This window comes from Xenia sp. Carnegie-2017, unplaced genomic scaffold, assembly GCF_021976095.1.
Source record: "Xenia sp. Carnegie-2017 unplaced genomic scaffold, XeniaSp_v1 HiC_scaffold_25, whole genome shotgun sequence".
Classification (NCBI taxonomy): Eukaryota; Metazoa; Cnidaria; class Anthozoa; order Malacalcyonacea; family Xeniidae; genus Xenia; species Xenia sp. Carnegie-2017.
In genome coordinates, this window is record NW_025813488.1 from 8,523,611 (window position 1) to 8,545,163 (window position 21,553).

Consider the following 21,553-nt stretch of genomic DNA (forward strand, 5'->3'; position numbering starts at 1 on the left):
CAACTTTCATCCACACAACATTGTACACCGTTTTTCGTGAAATTGTAAAATCTATGCGCTTTTTAATTGAGCAAGGTGAAAATAAATCTCTCATTCAATAATATTACCACATAAGAAAATCAAAATCTACATAAATAGTCATAAATACTGAATGATATTCTAGCTTTTTTCAAGATCAAGTTTTATTTCTATTTTCTATTCTATATTTGTATATATGGAAACACAATTTAGTTTCCAGTCCTTATTCCACTTGTAAACACCGAGTCGTTCTTTTCGTATTTCATTTCTCATTTGTCATTTTTTAAATTTAAGGTATCTTTAAAATCCATGTAATCCCTGTCTTGTTTTTTTTCTGTTCAGACGAGCGGCTCGTATTTAGAAAATAAGGTTAATGCTCTTTCTCTCAGCGTATTTATTCTTTTTTATGCTTGTGTTAATAATGAGTAAAACGACATTATATTACACGCATTTTAGCATGCCTAAAGGTAAAAGCAAGACTCCAAAAGAAGAGGTACAAATTACCCTTGGCCCCCAGGTTGCTGAAGGGGAAGATGTGTTCGGTGTTGCACATATTTTTGCTTCCTTTAACGATACATTCGTTCATGTAACAGATCTTTCTGGAAAGTAAGCTTCATATAATAAAGTCATTTTGCAAAAGGACAAAGTACTGTTCCCAGAACAACTTCCCTCACTTCTATTAATTATTTTATAGAGAAACAATTGTGCGTGTCACAGGAGGCATGAAGGTGAAGGCAGATCGTGATGAGGTGAATGATGATGTAATGTCTCAACTGATTGCAAGATTTTATTAAAACAATTTCTTTATTTGGTCATTATAGGCTTCTCCCTATGCTGCAATGTTGGCCGCACAAGATGTTGCTGTAAGATGTAAGGAAATCGGTATCACTGCCCTTCATATCAAACTCAGAGCAACCGGAGGAAACAGGTTTGGCAATGATTATTGTTCGGTTATTGATAGATGTGTTACACAGACTGTGAAAAGTAGGCACTCCAGACTGGAAAGTTTGTACTGCACTCCCAAGATCTTGGCTTGAGAAAACTAGGCTTTTATGCTTGCAAATTTTGAATCTCGGTTATGCAATTTACAGGTATTACATGGTTACAGGTATGCACTTATGTGTGCAAAATTTAAAATCTCAGGTGTTCAATTATTAAGCTTTACTGTCTGGTGTCTAGTAGACTGTTGCAGAATTAAAAAAAATGATATCGATATATCAAAAAAAATATTGATATTTTTTCGGATATTTTTTCCCCGTTATTTATAGTGTTGCTTGCAATGACTCATAGATCAAGCGTTCCAACAATTGCCATGCACTGGTTATGACTCATTGATCAAATTGTTGAAACTTGGCCAATAATTCCTCCACATGTGTGATTGGGTCAAGAGTTTCTAATAGTATACAAAGCCATTTAAAAACTGTTGTAAAGCCATTAAAAAACCATTAAAAACTATCTATAATGACTAAATATATATTACATGTTTGTAGATGTAGATCGTCCAGGTTAGTACAGTCCTGAGAAGGACTGTTTTTGTTGTTGTTGATTGACATCAGAAGATGACTACCGCTAAGGTTGTGGAAACGTCAGTCAACAACACCAAAAACAGTCCTCAGGACTATACTAACCTGGACGATCTACATTTATAAACATGTAATAATACTACCGGGTTCAAACAATTTACTCTAAATATATATTGTAACACCGAATATTTCGGTATTTTTTTTTTATATTTTCGATATTTCGATATACTGCAACAGCCTAGTGTCTAGCTCTTGCACATTAAAGAGGTACAGTTGTGTAAAAGCTAGTCAACTGCTCTCTGGAGTTCAAATGCATTCAAAGTTTCTGCTAATCAGTGTGAGCCTCTTGCGTCTTATTTTTAAATAAAAAGCAACAGCAAAGGGCTTTAAAATACCATATTTAAAAGGGTATAGAAGAATGTGATCATTTATAAAATTATGAGATATTGTACATTTTAAAGATATTTTTGAGAGAGTTTTCTAATCAAGGGGCTTTTGCTATAGGCTGTCATTATCAACAAGTTCAAATAAATAAGGCTATGTTATATAAATGCAGTCATTTGATTTCTCATTACTATTCTACTTAGAACAAAAACTCCTGGACCTGGTGCCCAGTCTGCCTTAAGAGCCTTGGCTCGCTCTGGAATGAAAATTGGGCGAATTGAGGATGTAACGCCCATACCCTCGGACAGTACTCGTCGTAAGGGTGGTCGTCGTGGGCGACGTCTGTAAATCTATATTGATAATTCTTAAATAAAGAGTTGCCAAGAAATGCAGATGTGTAATTTGTTGATTTATTTGCACTACCTATCGGTAAAACCAGCAGATACATAAAAAGTCTTTAAAAAGGAAAAACTTATGGCAAATACCATTCATGTAATACCACTCCAAATTCCATGATACCAATATATTGTACCGAATACCTTGTAAGTACCAATTTTATTGACATAACGATGCCAACGTACTTCCACCGGAAAAAGAACTTTTTTGATTTACAAAATAAATTGTTTTCTTGTTCAATCTCACGGCAAGGTGGATGATTCTTGCTTGCCACATATTGTATGCAGATCAGAGGCGTGAAAAGTCTTTGATAGACATTTGTAAGGTTTGTTATTAAACGGAAATGGCAAATATTTTAGAGGCACAGGCATTCCTCGTCCCCTGTAAGATTCTGATCTGAATTTTTATACATGTTTATAAATGAGCTGGGGTTGTCATACCCCCTCACCTTGCTTTTACGTGTGCCCCTGCCTCGCACTACAATTACTGGCCTATTTCACAGAAAATAACGTTTAAATGAAATTTATAATTGGAATAAACCTAAGAAACTAAGTCTGTGTCATTTACTTTTCAATCTTTTCATCATTTTTTGGGCAAAATACTGCTTCCAACTGGATTCCTGTTTTGCGAAATGATGCGAATTTATTGACGAAATCTTGTTGTTGCGATGTCGCGAGGTACGAATTGACCAATGAACAATCTCGCTTTTTGGCGGGTAACAGATACACATTTGCCGCCATTGTAGTCTGACAAGCATATCGATCACAAGGTAAGTTTTAGTTTAATATTTCTTGTGAAATTTCCTCAGTTTTACTGAAAACAACGGTAATTTTATAAATAAAATGGTCGTGTCTCTTAGGAAAGAAGTTATAACTTGTCATCAAAGCTCAATAACTTTATATTTTTCGTTTTTGTACAATGATACAAATGGCGCCGCGGCGTGCTAATGATGGACTCTGTGGTGTAATGTTTTTCTTCTTGATAAGCTTTTGTGGGTTATTAGACATGAGTGCGTTCTGTACAATTGCTACTAATCAGTGATGATTTTAAAGTCTTCAGTATTTGTAAAAACTGACCACTTGCTATCCTCTTTCAGAAATGATTATAAACGCAAGGTTTATTACCTCATTCCTTTCTTCTATTCTTAGGAAATCAGCACTGTCTACTTTTCTAATCAATCGAAATGTTTGAAGCACGTCTTGTACAAGGTAGTCTCTTCAAGAAAGTCTTGGATGCCATCAAGGACTTGGTGACCGAAGCAAACTGGGATTGCTCCGCCAATGGCATGTCGATGCAAGCCATGGACAGTGCTCATGTTAGCTTGTGCTTTATCGACCTCAATGCTGATGGTTTTGATCCATACAGATGCGACAGAAACTTGACATTAGGACTGAACATCAGCAAGTATGTGTTAGAGACACACATGATAATGATATATTAAGACCATAGTAGGTCACAGACAATCTTTAGCAGAATCTTATGCCATAGTTACGCTTCCACTCCCCTCACATCAAACATACTAGAGTCTGAAAAATAGCATCCTCGGCTGCTTTTAAAATTAGTGGCCTTGAGGGGTGACTTCTTTTTTTTGGGGGGGTGGGGTTAGCCCCAAAGGGTGCTTGTATTCGAGTTGTTGTTTTAATCCATGTATAAATGGTATTTTTCAATGCATTTAAAGTTGTGTAAGGTTCCGGTAGTTGACAAAAACGTACATGAACATTTTATTTGTGGCCTCTTTTGAGAGAGTGGTTACTTTTAGTTAGAGCTACTTTAAGACTCTACGTTACGCACGCCTCATCTTATGTAACTTGTGACATAAACATAGACAATTCATTAGCAGACTACATACGTATGAGCAAGATTGGTATAGTTGATGGTCCTGGTAAAGAAACATAAGATTACTATATGTTGGATTTGGCTGCATACAAGAATTGCAGAAAAATGAATAGCTGGCTCATTGGTCAAGTTTTTTTTTCAGTTATTTGTGGTCATTACACATTTTCCACACCAAGCACTAAGGAGTTAATTAAGAATGTGCTTGCTCTGGGCGTTGTGTGTGTTATCTGGCATTCCTCGCCCCAAAGTTTTTACCAAACTCGTAAGGACCAGGTTTCATGTCAATTAGGTTGTGATCTTTAAACATTTTTTGCTCAAGGCATCAAAAAGGTTAATGTATGTAATATGCATACATAAATCAATATACACTCATTTGACTAACTATAATCTGAAACTTACATCTTTGCTTGACTTTGTTTTTTAGTCTCTCCAAGATAATGAAATGTGCTGCAAACGACGATGTTGTTACAATAAGAGCTGAAGATAATGCTGATGCTGTCAACCTGATATTCGAAACTCCGAGTAAGCACTGCTATTGCATTTATTTTATGATTTGACGAAAGCAATTTATTGACAAGGATCATTTTCTTAAATGCTTGTGCACATAGACCAAGAGAAAGTTTCTGAATACAGTCTGTTATTGATGAACATCGACAGCGAACATCTTGGTATTCCTGTAAGTTTTTCGCTCGTTTTTGATGAATCCATGCATTCGTTGATCGAGAGGCCGTTTTTGAGGGTTGCTGTTCGCTTTTCAGGAAACGGATTACTCGGCCACAATAAAGATGCCTTCATCCGAGCTGCAGAGAATCTGCCGTGATTTGAGCCAGATTGGCGACTCAAGTAAATGAAGTTGAAATTTTAATGTAGTCTTTATGAGTGAAAGCCATGTTATAGCTGTCGGTTTATAACATTCATATTGATTTTTCAGTTGGCATTGCGTGCACTAAGGAAGGAGTCCAATTCTCGACAAGTGGTGACTTGGGCAGCGGGAACATCAGCCTGAGGCAAAATGCCTGTGTGGATAACGAAGAGGATCAGGTATGTGGTTGTCTGGTCGACGTTTGAAAACAATTTTTGACGTACCACCGCGGAATCCTGACAAAGAAGTCTCGCAAGTCGAATCCGAACTGGAGCCCCTTCCCTACCAATTCATCATGGACCCATCCCTGTTTAATTGACATTTAAAAGTGCATCTTAGTGAAGATGTTATTCATATCAAATGTTCATAACTGGTGTTTAGGTGTCCATTCAACTAAACGAACCTTGTAACCTGACGTTCGCATCTCGTTATCTTAATTTCTTCACGAAAGCGACACCGTTATCGAATATAGTCACTCTATCGCTTAAAGCCGATGTTCCTTTGGGTAAGAAAGACGATTTCTACCTCACGCGTGTATTATAAATTGTTCCAAACCATCTCTAAAAAATAATACAACTCTCATTTTTTAGTCGTTGAATACAAAGTTGGCGACATTGGTTCAATAAAGTGAGCTTGTTTTTCTCGAGGCATGAAGACTACAGTAATTCATTCATTAATCCTCGAAATTCATTTGAACATTTTCAGGTTCTATTTGGCGCCTAAAATTGATGACGAAGAGGCCGAAAACACTCAATGACAAGAAACACCCTGCGCCGTCTCGTGGAAGATCATTATTGTTGCTGCGAGATTGGGAATTCCTTAACTCGCTTTTTTTTCGATTTCATCCTCTCCCATCATTTTAACTTTAACTCATCTTACTAAGGACGTTTTATTCCGTTCACTTTCACGCGATAAACGATTTGCTCGAGGGTATATGGGGGTACATATGATAAGGATAAGTATGTATAGCATGGGCAAAGTTGGATTAGCTGATTTTTTGCAGGCGAACGATGTTACGTGAGTTAGAATTGCAATAATTATTTCTTATTACGTTGCTGTAAATTACATTTGATTGAAATTCCTATCGTGGTGCTAAGTATTTTGTTTTGTTTTGTTTCACTTCGACGGCCGTTCGTCGTGCCTTTTTCATCTTGAGCGACATGCAAGCATTCTACCATCATAAGTCTTAAACGTGAAATTATTTTACATATAAAATTAAACAAACGAGCTTGTTCTCGATTGCCTATTCTATGAATTGGAGAACCGTAATTAAAAGAAAGATGAAAGACGAAAAATTTGTTTCTTTCGAGACGATTATTCTTGTCTCAAAAATGACCATTTAGTGCGCTGCTTTTTCGACAGTTGCATTTGTGAAAATAGACGATGGCCACGTGATCAGAAATACTGCGTGCGTTAATGGTCCAGCAGTTTGGCTTGCGAAAGTTGTTCTTTTAATTTTTTGTACACCAATAGTTGCTGTTCCGGAGCTAAGGACATGATGAGACGAAAAATCTTGAGCGGATTGGGTGCCCTAGGAAGGATTGATGAAAAGAAATTAACAAGTGGCCGACATGATGGTAGTACAGTCAGCTGTACCTGATCAACGTGAAGTGATAAACGTATGTGAACGTGCCCATCAGCAGCTGACAATCAAATCTGTCCATTAAACCACCATGACCTGGAATCGTGTCTCCAAAGTCCTTATCGAAATAGTGACAACTGTTAAGATCTTTCACCTTTTTCACAACTCAAAACCTCTTATTCCCAATATAGCTACTGGCCTGTTTTTTTCCAACTACCATCTCGTGATGATCTATAGTTACCACATACAGTGGGGCGAAATTCGGGGGAGGGGTTCCCCCTATACTTTGCCACATACTTTTACAGGTAGTAAAAGATAAGGCTTTCTTATATTAACTATAGTTGTTGCCCTCTACGACCATTGATGCCGGGTTGTGCCCACTCAAAAATTACTTATTCCCTACACCACTGACATATGTACTCAACTTGCTTACCCAACAAACATGTTTAAATAGTTTTATCATTCTTACTATATTTTACCTAGCGATCCGCATTCCTAACTATTTGACTTATTCGTACGACAAGAGACCCTGGCAAACCATATTTACAAATACCAAATAGCCATTATATAGCTAAACTACATTCTCTTTCGTTTACCAAAGGTCGCTCAACGCAGAACGACGTAAGTTCGAAGGAATTTAAATTCTCACCTTCACTTTAAAGGCTCGTTTGAATCCACTTGCGAAGAATCCACCGAACGGAGCAATCAGTGAAGAAAACAAAGCGAGAAAGAAAGAATGAATTTGCATCGGATACATCCAAACTTCAAGCTTCTCGAAGCCAAGCTACATGGAAAACGGGAGAAGACGTTTAACACGAACAGACTATAACTACTCACATCGTTACGGTGAAAGGTACTTATGATATGATATGCTTTACCTCGATTCAAAACGATAAGAAATAAGCTATGAAATATCAGACGGGGCTCAAAATAACGGCCAGTCAGCAGAGTGAACAGACAATGACTGATCAAAAAAAGCTTGTTAACAGGCCAACTTTTTACATCTACGGTAGTTTGACAAACTACGTTTTACGTCGCGCGCGATGCGTGGTAACATCTCGAGAGCTTGAAACGTCAAATACGAGAATTTGTTGTCTCAAAAAATTATCTTTTCACGTTCTTTGGTGCAATATATGCACGAAGTGAATGGTTTGAACGCGGGAGTATCTTTACACGTATGTTTATGGAGGTAGATCATCCGGGTTCGTGGATCTTGACAAAGACTGTTGGGTTGATGTTGACGGATGTTTCGAGAACCTTAGCGGTATTTATCTTCTGAGTACTTTATACTTCTCACTTAACTCTGAAGATGACTGCCGTCGAAGTTGTCGAAAAGTCAATCAACACCAACACCAACAGTCCTTCTTACTCCACCAACCTGGACGATCTATATTTCAGAAAATAGTACTAAATATCGCAAATACCATAGTGAATGGTAAAAGTAATATAATAAATTGATAGTTCTTAAAAGAACTGTTTTAAGAGCAGGTAGATTGTAAATTTTCATTTAGCAGACGTTGACACCTGAGGAGTAGTCTGCCGAAATGCATCGTGTCGTTTAGTTTAGAACTATTGGGTTAGTGCTCTTTACTTAAAACAGTTCTTTTAAGAACTATCAACTTATTATATTACTTTTACCATTCACTATGGTATTTGCGATATTTAGAACTATTTTCAGATTTGTCACCACGACAAAGTCTCTATTTTATTATCTACATTTCAATTCGTGTGTGTTAGTGATCGGTCAAAAACCGACTTTGACCGAACTCAAACGAAGTCATCACGAAGTCATCCGTCGGACACATTTCGGTCGTTTTTTTGAGCCCCGAAAAAATGTCCTCGTGGACAACTAAACTCACGTACCAATTTTGCAGGATAATGAAAGACAGATGGTATCGAATAAGCTGTCATCTGGTACAGAGGTGCTGGAGAGCAGGATGTAAGGAACGTCTTTGATTCGCTATTGTACTATGAGAAAAAAAGAATATTGCTACATATTCCTGGAAACATGACCAATGTTATCGCAGAACTTTCCCTGTAAAGTATTGCGACAACCTGATTATTCCTTTAAAAATTAAGGCAAAGGCCACGTTTATAATTGTTTTGTACATGTCTGTTTGATTAAGATAACTAACGCCGTTCTCCGCCGACAAAAGGATTATGTTTTTAATTCATCACTTTTTGGGCGTCATCTCTCCCGGTTGAAGATGACGTACATTGTTTCTAGACATCTTTGCAAATTCTCTTTGACTGATTGATTGTTATGATTGATTTGATTGGTTGAGCTCGGATGTGTTTTGCACAGGCTAATGCAAACACAGCTCTAGACCAATCAGCGCACGCGTTTCATTGTGTTTATTTTATAAAATAGTTATAAAACACTGAGTTCTCCATGCGTTACCTCGATTGGGCAAGTGAAGTACTCGAACTGACACATGATGTAGACGCCCTAAAAACGATCGAAACTCTTCAAAGTTTTCTGTTAGACGACGAAATAAACACGATAACGAACTCACAACGAAGGAATAGACTATTGTCATCACTCCACCACCTATAAATCCCTCCCAAGTTTTTTTCGGAGAAAGCTAAGAAAGAGAGAAAAAATCTACGGTATTCATTGCAATCGTAAAACGTGATATGCATGTGCCGGCATGTACCTTTATAAGTGGCGTTTTGCCAAAGAAAAATCCTTAAAATCAAAATATTTCATCATCAGTTAACAACGGTCAATTAAGGTTGCCCATGCACGTACCCTGGTGAAAATCCTACATCCGGGATCCCATAGATCTTGTGAGATCCTACGGGATCCCACAAAGGAATCCTTTCACAGTCCCACACAGATCCCATAGGATTTTGTGCACGGTCATTCATACTCGGGAATTTCACCAAGGTATTTACACAGACCGCGGTCAAAGTGGTCGAAAAAATTCACCAAGGCACACAGACCGTGGTCAAAGTGGTGGAAAAAATTGTTTTTACCAAAAACATAAGCCCAAATGTCGTTGCATACAACCAAAGAAACGGGAAGGAAGAACCTAGAAATAATTTTGCGTTTTGATAAAACTCTTAAGAAACTATCACAGTCATTGGCATTTTTATATTTTTACCACATCATTCCTTGAAACAGTGTCTGCATGATGAGATGAGATTGGGTCACGATAAGCAGCAATGTAATGTGCGTCCAACCAAACTAAACGGTAAAAGATAGCAGACTTGTGCTCGACAAAGCACGTACGCAAATTTGACAAATAAATTCTCAACCGGAAGCAAAAGCTTCGGATTTCGAGCTGACGTTTCGGTTACGAGTTTGATGACTTACTAGAGAGAACTGTTTTTTGTAGAAATCTTTTTTCAGGCTGTAGACAAATAACATGATACCTATGAAAATTAAAGTTTGAAAATCTTAAAAACTTTTTCGACATGGAGGTCAAAACATTCCATTTGCAAAGGTTTTTGCCTACTTGCCAACTACAGTGTATTTAGAAAAAAACTTACAATCCAAGCAATTTGAAATCGATTAAAGATATTGAAAGTGAAGTAATGAAGCATATGTGACAAGTCTCCCGGTCCAGAAGTCCCGGAGATGCCACCTTTCAGACATAGTCTTAGCCGAGTTTAGTTTGACAAATTACTCATTGTATGTAGCGTGATAAAATGCATCAAAAGTGATCCAGGATAGCTTTTACAATTTTCCGGGGGAGTGCCCCTAGGTAAAAGTTCTTGCTCAAATCATTGTGCCTTTGGCAATTGCTCGGATTAGTCACTGAGTCAAATCTCTGGTGAGCCTCTCCCAACTACTTGGCATTTATGATAATAGTCTAACAAAGGATGATAGTCTCCTTTCTGTTTGCAGTTAAACTCAATAACTACTTCCTCAATTGAAAAATTGATTTACAAATTATACACTCTTACCAAAACAATACATTCCATACGATATAAGACGGTGATATCGAATCAGATATTGCAAAACTATGTGCTATGGGAAAAGGAAACAGCATTTAGTGCATTTCTTTAACTTCGACAAACTATTATTTCGACTAACTATTCACTTACTTCTTGCGAAAGCAATCCTTGAAAATATTCTGATATGCTTTCTCCATAGAAGAAATAATTACTGCAGAGCAAAAAGTACCTGAAATGGTAATACTGGACATAAGAAATAACATTGAAAAATATTTTAGGAAATTAGCACCTACTTTCTTCTGCAAATGTTTTTACATAAACGCATGACTGAATTACCAACTCAATATCCTAAACCATGGTAAACTTAAACTTTGATACTTCTTATGGCCAATTGAGATGATTTCATGGAAGCACTTGATCTGAATGCATTGAATCTAGGAATGAACAGCAATGAATGAATGGTGTTGCATAAGTTGCAGTTCAAAATGAGAGAGACTAGTTATTATTTACAAAGTCTGCTTATGAAAGGTGTCTGCTAGCAAGAGGTTGGGAAAGATCAATTGTATGTTGTCAAAAGACCCAAATTAATGTCTGCTAATGGTAGATATTAGCTTCCAAAAGTCTTTGATTAAGAAGGGTTTGATTGTACTTTACAAATAAAGCATTTTTGATGACCAATGTCAGTTTCTGGGCCAAGTAATAGCAAAAATTTCTCAAATCACAAATCAGTGATGAGCTCATGATGCATGTGTATATGTAGGGGTAAGCTTTCTTATGAATAAACAACAGAGAAAACAGTTATTTTTTTTCCTAAAATAACACACGTCAAAAGAAAAAAATTACTTCAAATTAAACATACCAGTAGAATAAGGGCAAGAGGTCCAAGATATAGAATGAAAAAAAATGAGAAGATCATTGCCCAAGTAAAAAATAACCTGATCCACCAGTTCCGCCATCTATAACATATATAGAAAGCACTCCTGTTGAACAATCTACTCAAAGGGCATCTCAAATGAGTCTTTGTTGTTTGCAAGCTCTAACTTCTTTACCTTGGATTGAGGTTTGCCAAGAAATCGGCCTTGTTGCCATTCTAAGAATCAAAGACATGCTGAGATGCTTTAATTCATTCATCGAAAATATTGGCGGCACACACTATTTGTGACTTCATGACATTTTGAATATTGGTTATGTTACTAATGCTCTTGCAAATACAACACTTAAAGGTTGCATATAGCCTTGCAACTTTGTGTGCCGACCCAAAAAGATTATCGTAGACGCAATTAGCTTTCAAAAGTGATGCCTGTCGTACGTTTTACGCTTCGTCGCCCAATTAGGGCAGAGCATCGTCGATGACTGCAAAACAGACTGAAAAAACACTTCGAGCACTTTTCTTTCAATCACATATTTAAAATACAAGCGAGCAAAGGTCACACATACGGTTGAACATTTGTGAGTCAAGCAAGAGAAATAGCATACCACGACAGGCTTGGCTTCTTCTGTTATATTTAGAGTAGACTGATCTCCTTTCGTATCCACGGTTTCGGTGTCTTGAACGTTCTCCTTTTGCCGTCTTCTGGCCGTTTGCAGACTTTCCGCACTTGACATGAGTCAGATAGGAATCTCCTCCAGCTAACACATAAAACAAAAAAGGCAACAACCCGGATTTGTCGAATCTATATCGGCTGTTTTTGTCCTCACACAACGCAATTATTCAAAGTTTACAGCAAAATAAATCTGCATAATGTTGAGTTTGTTGACGACTTTTGGAACCAGCCGAACAGCTGGTCTGATTGGATCACTGGATAAAGTCCACCGTCCGGGGGGAGGAAGAAACCACGTAGTTCAATGCTTGAACATATATCATTTACTCTCAAATGATTCGAACCCAATTAGCTGCTAACGATCAAAACATCGTTTATTGTTTAAAAGATTTTAGTAAAATTTTTCATTAATCGGAATTTTTACATATTGCTTATAAACTGGGATTGAACTTGTCATTATCATTTATCATATCGCTTATTCATTATATATGTTCACCAATAAGCTATTCCTTTACCCCCTGAACGTCTTAGCTTCATCGCTGTGCCAAAACGTGTTAGACCAAAGATGGCAGCTTAGTAGGAGTGAAAATAGACAACAACTTAATTTAGGCTCATTTATATTTGAATTTGAGCGGAAAAGAATTGATAGGTATGCTCAAATAAGCACGCCATTTGTTTATGTTTCAATTAAATGGCTGAAAAGACACCTAACATGAAGGTGTTGAGCCAAACAGAACCAGGTAAATATGTTAAATATCACCGACTGCAGTGTGACTTCGTGGAAACTTGTGCATTCGACTACATTTTTACCTTAATACGCTAACTTTTTCGGTTAAGGTTTACAGATAAAAAGAGGAGGCATCTCATCCCGGTACATATCCTGTCGTGAATCGCACAGTTAGAATGATGTTATTTATAAAGACTCATTTCTTTCAGTGGTCGACTCCAGTCATTTCGGTCACCCAGAGACCTGACCCTTGGTGGAACTTCCAAGGTATTTATTTTCACTTGTGAAACGTTTTTTTGGGCTTTAAATCATTGTTATTTGATGGTTTTTAGAGGACTTATGCACCAACAATACCTGTACGAAGAATCAAAGAAGAGTGAGTGACATATTGATGAATCAATTACAGTTTTCTAATTTTTAGTCTTGATCTTAGTTTGTTTATTGGTATATTTCAGACCCAAGGATGCACCTTCCGAGGTACATGATAAAAATTATGAAAATGAGCAAGAAAATACCTTTTCTGTTCAACTATAAAATCATCTTTCAAGATTCTATTTTTGATATTTCTTAATAAAAAAGCAAAAGTCACGACGTGATCCTGGGCAAACAAGACCTCAAGGAAGAGGTCGTGCTAGAGGTCAAGGTCGTGGTCGTGGTCAACCAAACCTAATCCAGTCAAAATCGATCTTCTCTGAAGGACTGGTTGCCAAAACAGGTAAATCTTATCCATGAAGAGCTTTTCCAGTTCTTTCATCAATTTTAAGTGGTCAATACTTTGTTTCAGTTACATCTTTGCAGATAATTTAACCTGAAATTCGTTATGACATTGAAATATGAAATGTTCATACGTACCCTGAAAGCTAAACATAGAGTTCTGCATGTGTTTATTTCCTCTCGAACTTGTCTTGCTCATAGTTTGATGGTTCAAAAACTTTCTTGGTCATTGCTAGATATGTAGTGATTTTGCTGTGCATGCTTTTACTTGAAACTCGAACTCACTAATATTGCATTCACTTTTCAAATCCAGTTTCAAGTCAGCCTCGTGCTCCAAGCTATGGTAATGATGTAGGCGGTGGCTCGGTTAGTGGTGAAAGATCAAAAATGACCACCGTCAAGTAAGTTGTTGAAGGGTTTGATTTTGTCTCCCAACCTGGAGTTGGAGTTGGGTTACAACTGTTTGTCGCTTTTCTTCAACCTCCCTTTTTTTTTTCATCTGAAATGCAGGTCTGAAAAAGGTTTCGAAGAGTCTCAAAAAATCTTGAAGATGCTCGATGAAGATGTATGTTGATGTCAATTTTGTAGTTTTAACTTTACAGAGTATCTTGCTGTCTCGCATTCTGTAATGTTCTTGAAATTGCTTTGAAAGACACTCGCACTTCCGAAGTCTTCGTGCTTTTGCTTGCCGTGCTTTTGCTTGCCGTGCTTTTGCTTGCCGTGTTTTGCTTGCTTTTTATTTTGTTTGTTTGAGATGCTTTTGTTTTATGCTTTTGTTTTGTTTTTTTTTGCCCTGTTTTTTTGTTTTTTTTTTGTTTGTTTTTATTTTTGCTTTTTTTTTGCTTTTGTTTGTTTCTTTTTTATTTTGTTGTCTTTTGTTTGTCCTTTTGTTTTTGTGGCTTTGTTTTTGTTTTTGTTTTGTTTTGCTTTGTTTTTGTTTTGTTTTTTTGTTTTGTTTTTGTCTTGTTTTGTTTGTCCTGTTTTATTTTGTTGTTTTGTTTTTTGTTTTTATTTTGCTGTTTTGTTTTGTCTTATTTTTGTTTTATTGTCTGTTTTGTTTGTCGGTTTTGTTTGATTTGTTTTTTTTTGTTCTTTTTGTTTGTTTTGTTTCAGAGCTTTTATTTATATGCTTTTGTTTGTGTTTTGTTTTGGCTTTTGTTTGTCTTTTGTTTGTCAGGCTTTTATTTCGTTTTGTTTTGTTTTGCTTTGTTTTGATTTTTTGTTTTTGTTTTGTTTATTGTTTTTGTCTTTTTTTATTTTGTTGTTTTTGTTTGTCGTGGTTTTTTTATTTTGTTTGCGTTTTTGTTTTGTCGTGTTTTTCCGTGTTTTTGTTTGTCTTTGTTTGTTGTTTTGTTTTGTTTTTTTGTTATTCGTGGCTTTATTTGTCGGTTTTTGTTTGTCGTGTTTTTTGTTTCATTTTTGTTTTATGCGTTTTGTTTATTGCTTTTGTTTGCTTGCTTTTTTTTGTTGTTGTATTTGTTTTTTTGTTGTTTTTGTTGTGTTTTTGTTTGTTGCTTTTTTTTGTTTGTTTGTTGTTTGTTTTTGCTTTTATTTGTTCTGTTTTCGCTGTTTTTTTGTTTGTTTTGTTTGTCCCTTTTTGTTTGCCGTTTTTGTTTGTCCTGTTTTGTTTGCCGTGTTTTGTTTGTCCTTTTTGTTTGCGTGCTTTGTTTGTCCTGTTTTTTGTTTGGTGCTTTTTTGTTTTGCGCCGTGCTTTTGCTTGCCGTGTTTTTGCTTGCCTTGCTTTTGCTTGGCATGCTTTTGCTTGCCGTGCTTTTGCTTGCCGTGCTTCTCCGTATATTTCCCCATGTTTCCATAACTCCATGTAGGTGACACTATTCCTTTAATTGAAACAAAAGTGTAGAAGTCAGGACCAACACTGGAGTTTTAGCCTGCGTAAATAGTCATGTTTGCCCTATTTAGTTCCATTAAAATCAATTGTTATGCATATGTGAATATTGGCGCTTACCATTAATCGAGTTAGCTATGCCATTAGCTGTAGTCATTGCACTGAATTCTCAACACTATTCAAAGTAGAAATAAAATAGAAAATGAGATGGGAAAGGTAGTAGCCTAGTTATATTTACTCTATTGCCGTCACCCATGATGTGCTTGAGAGTCAGTGTTGGCTTGCTCAGTGACGTAGCTAGAGGAGTGTGCTGGGGTCAGCTCCCCAACAGGAAAAATTCTAACCCCCTTGATATATTATATTTTGCTTACATTAAATTGTTTTAAGTCATTGCCCCCCTTCCCGTTTACTGCCCTCCCCCCTTTTGACAGAAAATCTTTGGCTTGCTGCTTAAAGTGCCCATGGCTGCAAAAATTTTTATATGCGATATTAATCTTTTTGATGCACCTTCTCCGTCGTCCGAAAAGTCCGGAACGACTTACTTTTGTGATGTCATGCAGGGGGCTCCTCTATACAAAACATGTATATACCAACTACCTTGGATGACGTCATAATTTGGCTAGACCCGGACGCCATGTTACGACGGACAAGGTCGATTGAAAGGCGACTATAAACCACCATAAAAGTAGAACGATTGAACCAAAGAAAAAACTTTCTTCACCGAAGTGTTAGAAATCACACCTAGATTTGATGTCGCAAATAAAAATTTTTGCCGACTGGGGCACCGTTTAAACTTTATTTACTTCATAATCAAAACCAATGCAAGGATAAATTTGTGCGGTAAACTGCATTTACAGGGCGTCATGGAAGTCGATGAGAAAGGCGGTGTTCTACCCATGCACATACCACTTGCTCTGCACGACCGTTTCTCCATGGAGGTGAAAGATGGCGAAGAAATATCGACCGTTGCATGTACGTAAGGCGGGTGTAATTGAATTTTCAGAGCATCATTATTATTCAATTAGAAATCTGTTGTTTCACAGCAAGCGAACTTATGAACATCTACATGTTTGTAGATGAAGATCTTGTTTACATGTTAGTAGAGTCCTTTGAAGGACTACTGTTGTTGGTGTCGAGTGTTGCGTCGACAGCTTTTGCGGTAGTCATATTTATATTCAAGTGAGGGGTAAACTTCAGGCTGACCACGAAGACGACTACCGCTAAGGTTGTCGAAACGTCAGTCAACATCAACACCAACAGTCCTTCTCAGGACTCTACTAACCCGGACGATCTACATCTACGAACATGTAACGATACTCCTTGGTTCAAACCATTCACCTAAAAAATGGCAGGAGAGAATAATCGGGCTGGCCTCTCCACCGGGCAGGCGTATTTGTGTGACGACAATTGCCTTGCCAGCCCGACTTTCTACTCCCGCTATGAGAGTAATAGATTTCTAAAGAAATGAATGACGGTAACCTTAAATATTTACTTAGCTCACCGGGAGTATATCTGCAGGCTGACTACGCCATTGCATGTGTGTGTCTTGTACATGAATTGTCTTGATTTGCGAATGAATGATGTTACTGAATATGTCAATTTTTTCAGTCGAGGAGATGGATACAACGGACAAAATACCATTTTCGAAACCGCCTGGCACATCTCAATACAGGGCGACCACCTCACAACGAATGACATGCGGAGAGCTGCTGACCAGTGACGAGTCGGTAGGAATCGCGTTGAACTGTATGCTTGTACATGTCAAGTGTTCAATTCAAAACTCGAAATGTTGCCATCTGAAAGGGATGACCCTAGGACGGGGCGGGTGGCTGAATGGTTAATTGCATGAGCTGTAAGCCAGACGGCGCGGGTTCAATCCCGGCTCGTGGCACATTTGGCAATGTGTCTGTAAACCTATCCTGGGTTGACCAAAGCCATGTGAGGGAAATTTGGTAGAGGAAACTATGTCCTCAGATGGACTGTATCTGCATCTGCAATGTTGCAGCCTTGTCACACTGTGTCACGCTGATATCAGCGTTGTGGTTGCGTGAAGGATACGAGTGATTGTAGTCTGGTCAGCTGCTTTCACTATAAGTGACCAGGATGTTCCACTTTGTGGAACCCTCATACGTCGAAATCGACGGAGTCCATTATTACCCTTTTTCAGACACGGCTAAAACAGGGTCACCGAGATAGAAATTGTAGGACCTGGGGCAAAGTTTCACCAGGGCTATGACGTCATGATATTAAAAACTTCCACTGCGCTTGGACAAGATAGCACACTTAAGCGAAAGAAAAAACTTGAACCAATTACAATGTATACCAGACCCGTAGAAAGCTTTTTTGATTGGGGAGGGGGGAGGTGTTGAGACTGGTAGCTAATGGCTTAAGGGGATCCGGAGGCATGCACTCCGGAAAATGTTAAAAGCAAAGTCTCTGAAATGCTATTTTGGCGAGAGCGCTTGACGGACATTGACATTAATATATTTGGCAAAATACTATACATATCTCTACGATAATTGATGAGTAAATCGTTGGCGTAACTGTTAGCAATACGAATTCATCAATTTGAATCATTAAGTGTGCCTAGTTAGAAAACAAATCATAGCTTAGTAGCAAATTATTGCTACGGTATTTCGATGCATCCATTATGATCTTACATACTAACCTTAAAGCTAAACCGCACATCCTGTGCTCTAGTTCAATAGTCGCCAAAAGGCCATTGTGGTGCCTCGAGGGCCACGTTGCTTTTGCATGTATCGTAGGTACATATATATATATATATATCAAATTGTATCGAAAATTGTAGCTATATATATACGTATGGAAATTTACCCAATGTTTCACAGGAATAGGTGGTGAGGTTCATTTTTAGCCGTTATTGTTATTTTTAGTGGAGAAAACAACAGATGTTGTTCTTTCAACTACCGGATTCTCTTTCGAAGAAAATGTTTGATGACAACCTGAAAAGCATGAAGAAAAAGGTGACCATTTTTTTTGCTTCTCTTTTGCTGACGAACGTATAACATACAATCTCTACGACTGACTGACTACAGTGTAGCATACAATCTCTATGACTAACTACAGTATAGCATACACTCTCTGACTGACTACAGTATAACATACAATCTCTATGACTGACTACAGTATAACATACACTTTCTATGACTGACTACAGTACAGCATACAATCTCTATGACAGACTACAGTATAGCATACAATCTCTATGACTGACTACGGTATAACATACAATCTCTATGACTGACTACAGTATAACATACAATCTCTATGACTGACTACAGTACAGCATACAATCTCTATGACTGTCTACAGTATAACATACAATCTCTATGACTGACTACAATATAGCATACAATCTCTATGACTAACTACAGTATAACATACACTTTCTATGACTGACTACAGTACAGCATACAATCTCTATGACAGACTACAGTATAGCATACAATCTCTATGACTGACTACAGTATAACATACAATCTCTATGACTGACTACAGTATAACATACAATCTCTATGACTGACTACAGTACAGCATACAATCTCAATGACTGACTACAGTACAACATACAATCTCTATGACTGACTACAGTATAGCATACAATCTCTATGACTGACTACAGTATAACATACAATCTCTATGATTGACTACAGTATAACATACAATCTCTATGATTGACCACAGTATAACATACAATCTTTATGATTGACTACAATATAACATACAATCTCTATGATTGACTACAGTATAGCATACAATCTCTATGACTGACTACAGTATAACATACTATCTCCATGACTGACTACAGTATAACATACAATCTCTATGATTGACTACAGTATAACATACAATCTCTATGACTGACTACAGTACAGCATACAACCTCTAACACTGACTACAGAAAAGCGCACAATCTCTTTTGGACATGTTGCCGATTTTTCTTTTAATCATTTCAATAGAATGAAGAAAAAGCTTTAAGGCTGGAAGACATTCCCGAGGGCTATATTGGAAAGATTCGCGTTCACAAATCTGGACGAGTGCGGTATCAAATAACGCGGAATTTTTTTTCAAACATATAGAATTTTTAAGACCGATTTTTCTTAATTTCCAGTTTCGTCATGGACAATATTAGTTTGGACGTGTCGGTGGGAACGCCATGCAATTTCCTACAGGTAGTGAATTGATCTGTCTCTCATTCTCTGATGGCGATTGATGTCGAGCTTGATAATGACCTAATAATGATAAGTTGTCAATCTTTTTGCTTGTCGAATAAAGCTGTTTGGACGTCAGTTTTCGAGAGTTAGTTTATTTTTTTTAGAAAGCTGGATAAGCTGCAAACCCAATCCCCCTTCCATAATAATTTACTAAAACTGTTTCGATGATTGTTAAAACATGTCTCAAATTCTTCTCGATTTCCGTAAAACCTGGTAACGTATTTGGATTTCTAGACATTCCCTCCCCACCCCACCCTCCCCTCCCCACTCATAAACTGAAGGATTATCACAAACGGTCAAATTATAAGGAATTAGTTCTTTATTCAGGCCGAAACTGTTTGCTTGGAAGCAGTTTGTTTGATGTACATGTAATTAATCGTGTGTAAATACATAACCGATGACTTGTCGTAGCTTAAAGTCGGTGGAGAATTTTCAAGCGAATAGTTTAGTCGCGTGATTTTGATGCTCAATTAATCTAGTCAAACGTGAGACTAGCATGAGTTTTGTTCTCTGTGTTTTTGATTTGTAATCGGATTCACTCTCCGACAAATTTAATTTATCTTAGGTTTTTAAACTTGCCCAAGGATCAAGTATGCCGAGTACTCAATCACAAAACCGCCTATATCCTATTGTTTATAAACTCTATTTTTTTTTGCCCAAGGATCAAGTGTGCCGAGTACACAATCGCAAAACCGCCTTAATCCTATTGTTTAGCAGCTTGTTTCTCTTCGTCCTGGAAGGGGAACCATTTTTTGCTTGCCTGCACACACAATTAGGCATGCCAAGAATATTCAACAACAAAAATAATCTAATTCTTATTGTTTAGAAACTTGTTTCCGTTCGTCCTGAAAAGGGAACAATGACGACACTTCATCGAATCAAACAACGTCTCGTATGCACTCCAGATTTTGAAGATTTGTTGACACGCGAGGACACGTGACTGCCTCTAAACGACCAATCAATGACGGGGACGTGCTTCCTAAAAAGGCACGTCAATCAACCAAACGATGGAATTAGTACGAGGCTTTTCGTTCGGCCACAATGTTATTTTTGTGGCTCGTAAATTTTTAAGAAATCGTGTTCAGGGAAAAAAGAAAAGATTTTTTTATGCCCGTGAAACATGGCAAGGAAAGTATGCATTGGAGAAAATTCACGACGGAGATTGTGTCTATTTTTTGTAAACGGATCGTTGTGTAAACTTATTAATTTGTGTACATTGAAAGTTCGGCAAAACTTTCCCTTTCGATTGCGATGATTTGATAATTTGCTATGCACTAGTTTTGTTAGAAGTCCATTCTTGCTAAACATGGGAGGCTTTTTTGTTTCTTTTTTTCTACTCGAGTAAGTTATCTGACGTGACCCACCAATTTAAATGCACTTTTTATTTAATCGGAGGGCAGTAGTTTTGCCATGTAGCTATATGATGATGAATGCCTTATTATTTTAATTGAAAATGTTTATGAAACAAAATTTTTTAGCTATTCAAATTATGTTTTCATTGAACAGAACTTTTGAAAATGACAGTGGACCTCCATAAACAATTACTTATTATCTCTGTTCATTTTGAGGTGTTGAGGTTTTAATGTGTAAAATTCCCACCTTCGGTTCACTCTTTCCCATCATCTTAGTCTCCTTGCCGCATGTGCACTATAAGTGTATCTTCGAGGGCGTTAACAGGAATTGTCTCTTCAGGGATCGCGCAGCAGGGGACTGGACATAAACAAACAATTAATTGAGTAAAATTTAGTGTCCTGCATAATTATATTGCATGTTCTCGTGCTAATCTGCCCGCGCTACTTTTAAACAGGCTCCGCTTTCCCCTGTTCCTTTTGAATTCTTAGAATTGTGAACCTTCTCCTAGAAATGTTTGGTAGTTTCGTCGATTTGATCTTTTTCTCTTTCTGTCAGCTATATCTAACCTTTTCTCGCCAGTTTTCGGCAGCGCAGAACCGATGTCTGCATTGTGTTTGCTCCCAGTTCGATAAG

General features: G+C 37.4%; 4 protein-coding genes across 5 annotated transcripts; 3 read left to right on the forward strand and 1 right to left on the reverse strand.

Moving 5' to 3' along the window:
- Nucleotides 1–261: 261 nt before the first annotated feature.
- LOC124453771 (40S ribosomal protein S14) lies at nucleotides 262–2,313 on the forward strand. 2 transcript variants are annotated; one of them, XM_047004626.1, is made up of 5 exons: nucleotides 262–312; nucleotides 475–624; nucleotides 713–767; nucleotides 840–946; nucleotides 2,129–2,313. In XM_047004626.1, exons 2-5 carry the CDS (start codon nucleotides 476–478, stop codon nucleotides 2,271–2,273), a joined length of 456 nt encoding a protein of 151 aa, XP_046860582.1. In that variant the 5' UTR covers nucleotides 262–312; nucleotide 475; the 3' UTR covers nucleotides 2,274–2,313. The 2 variants fall into 2 exon arrangements, with proteins under 2 accessions (XP_046860582.1, XP_046860583.1); XM_047004627.1 differs by having other exon boundaries at nucleotides 270–387.
- A 736-nt stretch (nucleotides 2,314–3,049) lies between these two features.
- Nucleotides 3,050–6,115, forward strand: LOC124453770 (proliferating cell nuclear antigen-like). Its single transcript, XM_047004624.1, has 9 exons — nucleotides 3,050–3,090; nucleotides 3,470–3,725; nucleotides 4,582–4,679; nucleotides 4,766–4,833; nucleotides 4,916–5,000; nucleotides 5,089–5,198; nucleotides 5,401–5,524; nucleotides 5,610–5,646; nucleotides 5,725–6,115. Exons 2-9 carry the CDS (start codon nucleotides 3,505–3,507, stop codon nucleotides 5,774–5,776), a joined length of 795 nt encoding a protein of 264 aa, XP_046860580.1. The 5' UTR covers nucleotides 3,050–3,090; nucleotides 3,470–3,504; the 3' UTR covers nucleotides 5,777–6,115.
- On the reverse strand, nucleotides 6,042–12,290 carry LOC124453766 (phosphatidate cytidylyltransferase 1-like). Its single transcript, XM_047004621.1, has 16 exons — nucleotides 11,981–12,290; nucleotides 11,554–11,594; nucleotides 11,364–11,460; nucleotides 10,841–10,938; nucleotides 10,655–10,733; nucleotides 10,514–10,577; nucleotides 9,921–9,979; nucleotides 9,709–9,791; nucleotides 9,581–9,636; nucleotides 9,259–9,290; nucleotides 9,118–9,186; nucleotides 9,003–9,050; nucleotides 8,465–8,569; nucleotides 7,251–7,385; nucleotides 6,616–6,719; nucleotides 6,042–6,550 (listed from the first exon to the last, which is right to left on the reverse strand). Exons 1-16 carry the CDS (start codon nucleotides 12,107–12,109, stop codon nucleotides 6,433–6,435), a joined length of 1,317 nt encoding a protein of 438 aa, XP_046860577.1. The 5' UTR covers nucleotides 12,110–12,290; the 3' UTR covers nucleotides 6,042–6,432.
- A 308-nt stretch (nucleotides 12,291–12,598) lies between these two features.
- LOC124453768 (DNA-directed RNA polymerase III subunit RPC4-like) lies at nucleotides 12,599–21,054 on the forward strand. The gene is made up of 14 exons (XM_047004622.1): nucleotides 12,599–12,785; nucleotides 12,883–12,916; nucleotides 12,982–13,039; nucleotides 13,105–13,148; nucleotides 13,228–13,249; nucleotides 13,352–13,487; nucleotides 13,800–13,887; nucleotides 13,997–14,051; nucleotides 16,190–16,304; nucleotides 16,941–17,059; nucleotides 18,227–18,316; nucleotides 19,313–19,395; nucleotides 19,465–19,525; nucleotides 20,394–21,054. Exons 1-14 carry the CDS (start codon nucleotides 12,737–12,739, stop codon nucleotides 20,505–20,507), a joined length of 1,068 nt encoding a protein of 355 aa, XP_046860578.1. The 5' UTR covers nucleotides 12,599–12,736; the 3' UTR covers nucleotides 20,508–21,054.
- The last annotated feature ends 499 nt before the right edge of the window (nucleotides 21,055–21,553 follow it).